The 12,365-nt window shown below is 42.3% G+C and overlaps 1 protein-coding gene across 3 annotated transcripts in view; it reads right to left on the bottom strand.

Moving 5' to 3' along the window:
* Positions 1-1,255: 1,255 nt before the first annotated feature.
* The window catches only part of LOC110981426 (uncharacterized), a 32,099-nt gene continuing 20,989 nt past the window's right edge, over positions 1,256-12,365 (bottom strand). For 2 of the 3 annotated variants that reach the window (XM_022238996.2, XM_022238995.2), the window contains exons 15-23: positions 12,048-12,155; positions 10,828-11,137; positions 8,765-9,542; positions 8,309-8,422; positions 7,931-8,014; positions 6,848-6,973; positions 6,309-6,377; positions 4,679-5,002; positions 1,256-3,679 (exon numbers count right to left, since the gene is read on the bottom strand). In XM_022238996.2, coding sequence (XP_022094688.2) covers positions 3,494-3,679; positions 4,679-5,002; positions 6,309-6,377; positions 6,848-6,973; positions 7,931-8,014; positions 8,309-8,422; positions 8,765-9,542; positions 10,828-11,137; positions 12,048-12,155 — 2,099 coding nt within the window. In that variant the 3' untranslated portion in view covers positions 1,256-3,493. The remainder of the gene's footprint in view (positions 3,680-4,678; positions 5,003-6,308; positions 6,378-6,847; positions 6,974-7,930; positions 8,015-8,308; positions 8,423-8,764; positions 9,543-10,827; positions 11,138-12,047; positions 12,156-12,365) is intronic. The other variant, XM_022238997.2, reaches the window with a different exon arrangement.

The raw sequence follows: 12,365 nt of genomic DNA on the forward strand, positions 1-12,365 counted from the left end.
GGGATCTTTTAGTTGTGCATGAATGACTGCTACATAACTGTGAAGTTTTTTGTCGTCAAATGTACCACTGCCAATCAGCGCTTCTAGCTGAATCTAATTAAACTCAAAACAAACCAACGCGTAATAGATTCAGTCGAATGATTTTCTTTTTGTTCACAGCTAATGTCTTGAAAATTATTTTCAAAATGTAATAAAAATGTTTACCTGATTAGTAGGGCTCGTACATCACCCAATACCTGTATTCAGTGGGACATTGGCACATTGCACGAAGTTCGACCATTAACCAACCATGGTTGACAAGGCCCCGTGTGTTTAGTATAAAAATTGTCATTTTCGAAAAGAATCACCCACGAGCTGTCATCTTGGTTGAATGTGTACAAAAATGTGTCCTCCAAATGTGTCGGCTCATGTACGATTGTAAATAGGAAAGATCATTCTTGGATACAAACTGTCCACTAAAACTGAAAGAAAAAGATGAAGGAGTGTTATAGTCGATGTGTGTCTTAAACACCTAAAATCGAAACTTGTATTTAGCGTGATTTTTCGACAGGGTATTCTTTATCACTGCTGTCTTTGCAAGGCAATTTATTTCCTGATCTGCATCTGCAACCATTCAGTCTACAGAGAGAGCACCCTAATGTTGGTTCGATTTTTTCTTTTCCAAAATGTTCTACACTACTCTTAGCAGTGTTTCACCATATACAATGGTACACTGTGATGTGAAACTTTGAGATCACATGAATATCATGCAAATTTAGATGTGTATAGATTTTTTAGTACTCGGTGCAGGAAAAGGCCCACCCCACTCATTAGCTTTTAAGCTGACGTTGAGAGAAACATTACACTAGCGCACGACGAACAGAAACTTTAAAAAAAATAAATAATCTTCAATATTCAATGGAATTCGCAACAGCTTCTGGACAGCGGCTGGACATCTATCGAGTCCTACAGGAGGTGTCATCTTTTAGCATGGAAGGATGCCAGACTTGTTGGGGCTCTAACAGTTCTCAAACGTTATACAAACGCTCCCAGTCTTTGACTGGTGTCAATAATTTGTGTCTTTTCTTATATTTCACCTTACTCTGTATCGATGGAAAAGTGATCGTGATTTGACATAACCGACTGAATCTCACTTTTGCATGAAAAAGTTGATTAATGCCTAACGAAATATTAAACAAAACAAAATAGAGCGAGCTGACTTAGCTCATGTAACAATGTTACTCGGTAAAAAAAACTGCACACACAACACGAAAAATGATCATATTCATGCATTTAATTACGGTTACTGGTAAAAATGACAAACTGACAGAGTTCACTTTACACTTTCGTGGGAAAGAAAAGACGAGTAGGGTACGCACTGAAAATGAAGGTCAAAGAAGCACTGAACGACCCCGACCATTTGGTGCATGTTTGTCATAGATTTTTTCTTCAAGATTAACTCATTTCACCTTAAAGTTTATAGAAAGCAAGATACACAGTGTATTAATATACATTTTCTAAGACAATATTTGGACTAAAAAAAAAAGAAAAGAAATTGATTATAACAAGTTGTTGTGGAAAATCAGATATAAATAACAAAATTAATGAATGAAACACTGACCAAACCTTGGATTTGTACAAATACAACAGTATATATATACATATGTACATGACACAATAGCTTCCTGTTAATGTAAAAAGACAAATCCATGAAGGATGATTTTATAGATGTATCATCCACTTAAAAAGTAGAGTCTTTTTACAAACAAAATATTTACATAGTTTGTATGGTTGTTAGAAATGCCTTTGAAAAAGACTTGGAAACTTTAATCAGTCTTTCCAAACAAAATGATCATACAGTACTTAAAAACAATCGAATAAAAAACGAATTTTAGTGTCATTTGCAAACATTATTTTTCATATAAGTATCTTTTTCATAAAATATGCATCGATCTGCGAATACTGATCTTGAATATGCACACAGTAGGGAGCGTATTGTCAAAAATAAGGCACCAAATTCCAAACATTTTGACAGATAATTGAGGTTCTCTTGAAAACCCTGTTCGATGACCTGCATGGCACTTTCAGAAAGAGAACAAATTTCTTTTCCTTGAAATTTACAGTTTGCCCAAAGTGCGAAGTGACAAATTGTATTTACATATACTACCGTATTTGACAGCAAAAATACAGTTATGAGTATATGGTCAAAACCATCCCGTTTAGTGGAAGACACTTTTTTGGTCAAAGACGCAGAAATCTATGACTAAACTGCATGATATGAGAAAAGCCAGTGAAACGAAAGCTCTGAGGAATACCTCTTTAGAAGAAAAAGAAGAAGGAAAAAAGAAAGAGCCAACTTGATGCAATTAAGGCATAAGCTCTGGCTTACCCAGAGTAGATTCTCCCTCAGTCTGCTGACTATTCTTTTTTTCAAATTTCAAATTTAATTTTCTTTTCGTTTTTCCACAAATCCTTTGGATTGGCAACTTAGATATTAAATGCAACCCTCTTTTAGGTTTCAATGATTTCGATATCGTTGACATTTACAGTGGGATTTGTCCAATTTTAACCGTTTTTGTGGGACTTGAGACCCTTGACAAGGCTTAAACCTAAATTTTAACATGGAAAATATTTATCAATGACCAAATTTACACGTATGCTTTCTAAGAGAAATGTAGAAGTGTAAGCTGACGTTGACATCACTGTAGGTTTTACGTAGTTGCAAACTACATACATCTCAAATGCTTTAAAGCAGTTTATAAAGGCAGCTTTCAAAAGTCCAATTTGCAATGCTCAACCACATGTTTTAAAGAGTGCATATGATAACTGTATTTGATTTACGGCAGAAATATACAACCATTGCTTAGAAGTGGAATGTCTCTTTGAGGTCTCAGAATCTCATATTTAGTACTGCATAGTAGTGGACGGAGTAATCAACTGAGCTTAGCTCTGTACAATGCAGAATTTTTACAGATTACACTTCCAATCGATTTCTAAGAAACACAGTCAAGGTGACATTGAATGCACATCTGGGACAGCTGCAAGGCACATGCTGAATGCTGTCAGTGTAAACAAGTCCATCGCAGAATACACAATAGAATTTATGCAGCCATACAGCCAAAGTGTCCGATTAACTTCCACAAAAAAGAACCAAAGTGATATTAAAAATTGATCTCAGAGTATAATTGGAGTGACTTAAAAAATGTTGCTTTTCATCTACTCATGATTCTGCATAAAAATCATAATCTCATTTTTCACTCAATTTTCTACAAGAGAAAATTCATTTCAGGTCATGAGCTATGTCACACAGAGACTAATGGCACCTCTCCGATGACAGTACTTTTGGCCAACAACTTTAAGGGAGTAACTCTTCAATACAGAACCTTATAACTCTTACATATTCCACCAACGGCGAAGGGGAAGAAGAGATGAAGCCCCTGTTACAGCAGCACTTTTCTCAGCACCACGTCGGTCTGGCCCTGGGGGCAGGGGGTGGGGAGAGGGTGAGCTCTCCTTAGAGGACTGCAGGCGAGACCTTACGGATGAGGCGGAGGTAGACCTGGTTCTTCTCTGTCAGGTTGTGGCAGGCCCGCTCGGCATTCTTCTGCCGTTCCTCAGTAACCTGCAGGGCGGTCTGCAGCTTGCAGTTCTCCAGGTACAGCTCCTTGACCATGATGTCGCTGCGGGTTGACCTCGTCAGCTGGAAGAGAGACGCCCAAAATATGTAAACAAGAAACTGCACACACACAGGCTGAGTTCACGTGGCTTGGTTTCGTATGCTTGAACACTGGGAACGTTCAACTGGTTGTTATCCCTGGTAGTTGGTGGCAAATAACATGGCGGCGTCCATGTATGTTCTTGGAGGGTTAATGTTTGGATAACTGGGTTGAATTCTTTTTTAATGAAAAAGGAATATTCATTTCTATTTTATGGAAAACTGGTGACATTGGTTTTTGGAAAACTTCTCATTGTGGCTGGCTTTGTAAGCCACCTTGCAATTTTTTGCGGCAGTTTGAAATCAAAATTTCACAACTTCCTGTAAAACCCCAACGGGGAGGTGGTGTGTAATTCTCTTCAGATAAAAGTGTTCTTGGGTCGTGTTTCCACCTTTCAAGCTCAACAACAAGAACCCAGTGTAAAGAATAGGTTGCCCGAACTCGACCACAATTTCAAGTACAGTGCACCAACAACAGGTTGCCACAGAGAGGCCATTTTCAATGGTTCAGATCGACAAACCCATGGCTGACTTCAAGCAATTTGAGTGGATGTCTGTAGTCAGTGTTTGATGGATCAAGGCATTCCTTGCCTCACCAAAAATCACCACTAAATAAAATCAAACAGTGATTAACAAACATCCAGAAAATTTATGTTCCCCCAAATACAGCACAGATAGTGAAAACAATTCGTCTATTTTTTGAAAATGCAACCAGAATGGGGATCTATGCGGCAACCTCTGGGTGAGACCCAGCCTTATGAACTGCTCACACTGGATGGCATTTACTGTGGTGCACAATGTGAAAACTCATTAGCATTTCAAATGTTCTAGCCAATCCGGTACACAAAGATGCCAAATGCTCTTGCTAAAGTTATGATTATCAAGAGATGCACTTGCTGAATTCCATTAAGAAACTGTCCTGAAAAACTACAATGTAATGCTCCGCGGTGTACAAAGGTGAACGAAGTTACTGCTCCCACTGACCTGGTCCTTGAGTTTCCTGACGTACTCATCCAGCATGGCCCGCATCTTCTTCTGCTTCCTCTCCAGCTCAGCCTTGGCCTCCTGGAGCCGTCTCACCTCCTCCTGGCTCTCCTCCCGTGCCCGGGCACTCCTGCGGCCCACCTCCTCCTCCTTGTCGCCCACTGTCCTCTCCAGCTCAGCCAGCCGGGCATCCTTGCGGATCAGATCCTCTCGCAGGGCTTGCAGCTCCTTGGCTGAGGCCTCGGTGTGCTTGTCCCGGAGTCGCTGGAGCTCCCGCAGGTGCTGGGTGTCCTGGATGGATAGCTGCATCTGGGCTTCCAGAAGCTGTTGGGATATGAACCAGAGTTGTAATTCAGTCTTCACAAGTATTACAAGTTAATCACAAGTCACCACATGTTTATTACAAATATTCCAAGTCAATCACAAGCCATCATGTGTCATCAAAAGTGAATAACAAGTCATCACAAGTCAATAGCAAGTCAAAGTCAAGGTATCACAAGTCAAGTCAAAATCACAGGAAATCACAAGTCATTCACAAGTCATCGAAGGCCAATCTTGAGCCAATCACAATTTAAGTCAATCAAAAGTCACTCATAAAATCAAAGCAAGATAACATGGTCTATCTTAAGCTATCACAAGTCACTCACAAGCCATTGGCAGTCAATCAAAAGTCAGTCTCAAGCCCATCACATGCCAAATGAATGGCAAGTCCCATCATGAGGTAATTGCAAGTCATCATGAGTCATGAAAAGTCTGTTAAACGTCAATCACAAGTTAATCACCATCCGTCCTGCCTTTGAAACCTTTCCACTGCCCCATGTACTGCCCCAGCAGGCAGAACTAGAAAACCAAATAGCTTCAAGATGTATTTTGCGTTGGGGGATGTTAATTTATATAACAGGTTTTGCCCTTACCCAACGTATATATTGATAAACACTGTATGCTTAGTTTGCAGTACCCGCTGCTACACCTGACTCAGACCGACCAGCTGACCACAGCAAGCTCGGTGGTCGAGTGGTTAAGACGTCTGCACTAGTAAGCAGGAGGTCATGGGTTCAAGTCCCACCCGAGTAAGCTTGTGAATTTTTTCGCAAGCTCTCGGACAAGCACTGAGCAACCCGTTATACAAAATAGCTTTGCAGGCAGGATTACTCTTGCAAAAAGTTTCCCCTTTCAAAAAACACAAGATATAGGTGCCAACTTTTGATATTGAGCCAAATGGCACAATTACTGATTTGACAGAGTGATTTGTACAATAGCACTTATTACAACCTAATACTTTTCGACACTCTAGAACATGCTCACAGAGTAATTTTGCTACCACAACAGGCTTTACCCAATGGCCAAGTTCAAGTCCCAAACACTATCTACCGCTTCTCAGACCTTACGTGTGTTCACAAATCAGATGTTGTTAAACATCAGCATGACTCGGGGCATGCAAGTCAGTTTAACCCATCAACAGAAACTGTGTACACAGACAGCCAGATCTAGTTTGCACATCCTCCAGTGCACAGCAGTCCATGAAGAACCATTCGTACTTGATTGAGCCTTTCAATAAATGACTAGGGAGTTGCGGTCCAATTACATGTACTTTCTGAACGCAACCGGAAGAAAACAGACTGATACTCACTCGTCGGTTGACATCAGACAGATCCTTGGCTAAATTTTCCTTCTCGTCGGTGACCAGCATCAACTGGGCCTGGGGGAAGGCAAAGACAGAATATTGGAAAGTGAAAGACATGTACCAATGTATCTGGTTTGTCTGGACAGATTCCAGTGTTTCTGATACAAGAAGCATATGTGACTCACTCTGTGAAAATGAGTCTTGAGTCGCCAGAACCACATTTTGAGTTTTTATTTGTATTAAAAAAAGCAAATTGAGTTTTTTATTTTGATGTATCATTCAGTTTGATATCTTGATGAAAGTAGATACTTCATGGTAAAAAATACTGCGGGCTCCTCTTAATTTACACTGTGCAAAATTATTCTAAAGGACTTTTTACTCCAAAGTGGCTCAGCTGACTTAAAGACTCATTTTAACAGAGTTGGTTATGTACATATCTTTCAGCAGAATGACAAAATGAGTGGTGAAAATGGTTAAGCTGTTAGTCATGGCCAAAAATGAGGGGGGGAGCATATACTCTGAGCTGATATGAAATGAACTCTGACCTCATGTATCTGAGCGCCGACCTGGTGACTGTCCTCAATCTCACTAAGCAGTTTGAGTTTGTCTTCTAAGTGGCCGACCGTTTGTTGGAGCTGAGAACGCTCAGCACTCAGCTTGTCATATGAGGGCTAGTAGTGGGTGCGCGGCAGGGTGACAGGAAAAGTGATTGTTAGTAGGTGGTATTGGAGCAAAGATGTCAAGAAGAAAGAAGGACAGACATGGAAAGACTTGAAATCTGACGATATTTAAAGATTTAGGCTTGCGAGGCAGATGATTTTCAAATGAAAATGGGTGCACCAATTGTCATATCGCACTTTGGAAAAAATTTCAACAGAATTCTAATATTAAGAGTGTGTACCAGTCAGCCAGTGAAATGCAGAGTATTATTGTACAAATGAAAAAACCTGGACAAATCTAATTTTCCAGTTCCAAGAACGCCATCAGTTCCTTGAAATTCATTAATCCATTCTTCAAATGCTGAATATGTCTGCATCGCATGTAATGACAGCAAATTAATGGTTTCACAGGTACATGGGCAAAAAACAAGGTTGAAATCAGAGTTGTGGATAAAAAATAATGGCTTGTCAGTGAAAATTCTCAAAGACAAGAATTCTGTAAACTGCACTGTAAACTGTAAACATTCTGACCCTATTCGGCTCCAGCAGAGCATGATCTCTTTTACAGACACACTTAAATTTGTTGGCAAATACTGAACTGATGAAGAAAACTGCAGTCACCTGTCCGCAGAGCCAACCCTTTCAAAGATACCATTTACTTGGCTGGAGAAAGAAAATCGACTCAGATCGAGTGAGATTTCAACTTGAAACTCAAACATCACAGCACCAGCACACTATGATCTAAACTCTTGACCTGTTCTTGCTACATGTAGCAGCAGTCAACTAATATGTCAACTTTTTTTGCAGTCATGGTGAAAAGCCATTGCATGCTGCCGCTACTGAAGGCTATTTCTAATGGACATCGCTGCGGACGGCTGTTTGCAGGACGTGGAGGTTAGTGTGAAATATGAGTGGACTGCGGTTCGTGTAATGACTTTGAGATGGATTCTTGAGAGAAATGACCGGTACCTTGTCAGCCTCTGCCTCTTTCTGTGTCGCCTGGAGAGTGTGCATAGTGACCACGCTAACCGCTTCTTGGGCGGCTACCTCAGCCTGCAATGGGTGGGTCAGAACCAAAACAAGATGAAATACCTTAATAACTGTACATCATCTATCTTACTACAAAGCACCTTAATTGCACTTCAAATTTATAACCATGGGTTCTTTATCAAATGCTGTATACGTCGTTATCTGCTGGTCCAGCTCTATAGTTCTTTGACAATTTGCTATCTGTCTTTCCTACTAAAATACCGAGAGCCACACAGCGGTATTAGCCTCTGACATTAATGGATGTGTAGTGGGCTGCGTGGATCAGTGAGATTCCTTTACTGTCCAGGGTTTGCCTACCTGCTGTAGCTTGGATTCAAGCTCCTCTTTCTGGTAAATCAGCTCTGTCTTCTCCTCATTGTAACCTCTTTTGAACTGTTCCATCTGTTCCATGAGCTCTTTTTCCATCTCCCTCTGGAAAAGTAATGGCAAAGAAATCTGATTCAAGACCACTAACAAACTTTTTTCCGACTTCAACAGCAATAGAACAGTTCAACATTTTGTCTTGTCGTACCACCCTCAAGGTTATTCTTCACAGGAATAATAACTGCATCAGAGACTACGGTAATGCTTTTATTGCAACAAAGTACTCATTTTGCAACAGTCATGTACCTGCAGAGAAATGACTTCTTTTCAAGCCCAACAAAATCAGGAAAAAGTGTATTTTGCATTTGAAACTCCTTTTAAACTGTGATCCAAGCATCCACCATTTTTGGCCAGATATTTGGTATCCCTTCATGACCATTTTATTCTCACCCTAATTTCTGTTCTGAGCTTGTCTTCAACCTCCTCGTGGACTGATCTCTCCAGCTCGTCCTTGCTGACTGTCAGGCTCATCTCCATCTCGCTTAGCTCTTGCCGAAAGCGTGACTCTAGCTTCTCCCGCTCCTGCTTGGCACGCTGCCGCTCCCGCCGCATCCGCTCCTCCATCTCGGCCTTCTCTCTCTCCCGACGGTCCTCCAGGTCTGTCACCAGCTTCTTGTGTCGCTCGGCCAGCTCCAGCGTCTCCTTCTTGTGCCTCTTGAGCAGCTCCGATCTCTCCTCCTTGGCCTTCTGCAGGAGGGAGGCCTTGTCACCTTTGCTGACCTTCAGCAGGTCGGCTTTCTCCATCTCCAGTTCCTCCAGCAGTGCCTCCTTCTCCCGCTCAAAGCCGTGCTCAATCTCAGCCCGGTGCTGGGCCAGGAGCTGGTCAAAGTCCCTCCGGAGTTGGCCCTTGAGGCCCACCTCCCCGTCCACGAACAGCATCTCCAGCTCGTGGACTTTCTCCTGGTACATCAGCTCCAGCTCGGTCCGCTCCCGCTCCCACTGGGCCTGCATCTCACCCTTCTCCTCCAGGAAGCGCAGCTCCAGCTCCGACTGCAGCTTCTTTAGCCGGACCTCAGCAGCGTTCCTCTCCCGGATGACCTCCTCGCTCAGTGAGGACTTCTCTTGAGAGAGTTCCTTCTCCACGCTAGCTTTCTCATCCAGCAGCTTCTGCTTGACCTCAGCAATCCGGTTGTCCATTTCCACATTGTACTCAGCCTCCAAGCGATCCCTTTTGACAGGACAGATATGAGACAGCATGCTTCAAAATGGCCAGGAAGTTGAATGAAATACCAACTTGGCCAACAAGCTTATATAGCTGTTTTTCTAACTTGGCCTAAAAGATCTTGTCAGAATGGGATATAAAAAGTATAATACCTCAAATGGTACCTTTAACAGACTTGTGAACAAACTATAATAAGTTCAAATTCCCAAATGGTAATGCTTGTTGAAACTGGTTTTGTCCATTTGCTTATCAGACTCTCAACTCCTAACTTCACACTAAAAACAGAACATTTCATTTCTCTCTGAGAGTTGTGGTAACGGGGAGACATAAAAATGTCTCCCTTACGTGCAGTGTCTCCCTTAACGTCTCCCTTAACGTCTCCCTAATGTCAAATTTAATTTCGTAAAAAGAAGCATCTTAAAGAGCACTTTTATAAAGCGTATCACGGCCCTTAACAAAGAAATTGATGAAAAAGTCAGCAACTAATGACTCATGGATTTCTGAAAACTTTGAAGTGATGCTGATGTGCGGAAACCCTTGGGAAAGGCTGTTCTAAAGGCACAGCGCATGTGCATGGACCCCCTGTTTGCCAAGTAAGGAAGTAAATTGGAACCAGTGGCCAAACTTTGCAGTTGAATAGCCAGGCCATGCTTAGGCAAAGCAAGGGCCTTCAGGCTTTCTACAATCCTTCCCTTTGAAAAACAGCCTTTCCCCTATCCGCCTTGATCAGAAGCACCCCGTAATCGGCTGAAAAAAGCCACATTGAATGGGAGTGTTCACTTTGTTGGTAGTGATGAGACTGTAACGCTTGCATTTCCTAGACTTTTGTGAGCCAGCAAAGTTCAGTTTCGACCAAAAGAGCCTCCGTAGCTGTTAAGAAATTGCACCCTCTCTTGGTCCAGCTTGAGTTTCATACCAGCCTCTGCTCTGTCCTGGGCTACATGTCTGACTGATTTGATTGACAGCTCCAGTCAGCCTTGATCATATCCAAGCTCTTCCTTCAAACTACGGGAGTAAACGACCTCTTTGTTTTGCATTTCGCTGCATGTTGATTGGAACTGAGCTGTAACCACAGGCTTATGTAGGATGAGTGAGAATTAAAATAATCTGGCCAGACATTCTAGCCACCTGACTTTACTGACTGGTAAAACCTCTACAGTTAGCTAATTCAGGTCTGACAGAATGGGGTTTAATGGCCTTAACGCCTGGGAATTCTGTGGCTTTTCAGCAGTGCAGCCACACCTCTAGTTCCAATATGCCTCCTATACAGATGACTGGAGTCATGGCTCACCTGAGCTCTGTGGTCTCCTTAGAGAAGAACTCCTCCAGCTCCTGTTTCTCCCGGGCAAACTGCTGGGCCATCTCCTGCTTCTCGCCGCTGAATCGTCGCTCCACCTCCTCGATCAGCTGCCGCTGCTCCCGCTGGAACTCTTCTTGCATTTCTTCCTTCTGACGCTCGAAGCCATCCTCCAGGTCAGTGATCTCCATCTTGTAGCGGAACTCCAAGTCCTTGCAGTCACGCTCAAAGGCTGTGCGGGACTCGGCCAGCTCCTTGCTGTGCTTCTCCTTTAGCAACTCGATCTCTGCCTCTAACTTGGCTCCTGGTTTGATTTGGGGAGGGAAAAATGGTTACTGAATTCATAACCTGAGAAATCTGCATAGTACTTCTGCATGTGCATAGCAAAATAATCAGTCGTATGGTAATTTTATCATCGTGTTCATTTTTAAACCTCGCTATTAGCATTGCCTCAATTTTTCCTGTACTTCACATCTGTATTTCACCACTTCATGTTTGTTTTTTAGTCTAAAGTCAAATTTCAGAATTTGATGCTATTTATTTAGCAAATTATTTATTGTATAAGTTTTGCACTAACATGGAAGTAACTGCATGTATGAAATAAGGAATTTGAACGCAAATTTAAGAATGAATTTGAATGCAAATTCAAGAAACCAAATATTTATCAAATACACTCAGAGAACAGGACTGAAAATGTCTTAGTCATTAACCCCTTCGCCTCGGGACGCGACAAGACACGCCGTAAAAATTGAGATCCTCAGCCTGCTTTTCAGCTATTATTCTCGGCCCACGCTCGAGCGAACACGGTGAAAGAAGGCAGACCCTGGCTCTTGTATATATGGTAATTGGTCTTTGTGTGTAGCCCAGGAATGAAAAGACCGAATTTGCATCATAATCACCAGCTTCACAGTAGTCCCCACTTTGAAAAGAGGAAACGAGAATGTGGAAGCGTGAGTAGAGCCGCATGCCACCGAACAATCAGCCTTTTCACCGTGTAATTCAAAGCGTGCAGAGCACGCAGGGCCACAAACCAAGAATTTGCGGTTTGGCAGGTGGCCTTCGTGGCCAAGTGAGGCTGGAATTCTTGGAGTCGGCTTTCGGAAAGAAATTCCCGTCATCAAGGCGTTAATAACGTCTACAGTTTTCAGTATAAAGTCTCCTAACATAATGCCTTTGTTACATTTCCACACAAGTAAATACTATGCATGACTGACTTTGAGAGTCTTCTTCCTCGTTGCTATTTCCATCGCCGCCGGACCTCGCTGTCAGAGGTAGCCGTCTCTTACTCTGAGGGTCCAACTCTTCCAGTTCAGACTCGTTCTCTGCCGAGGATGAAACACAGGAATACCAAAGCTTAATGAAATTGAAATATAGCCAAGAAGCTCACTGGATCAGTTGATGTTTATACCCAAAACGGATACCTGGCAAACATATGGGGGTATGATCAGGGATGATGAAAATTCCACGGAACATCTAGCAGAGAAGTTGCACTGGGGGGGGATTCAAGATGGCTGTGATTATAAGAATCCTGC

This window comes from Acanthaster planci, linkage group LG01 (genome assembly GCF_054643075.1).
Source record: "Acanthaster planci isolate LZ-2023a linkage group LG01, COTS_SCS, whole genome shotgun sequence".
Taxonomy (NCBI): Eukaryota; Metazoa; Echinodermata; class Asteroidea; order Valvatida; family Acanthasteridae; genus Acanthaster; species Acanthaster planci.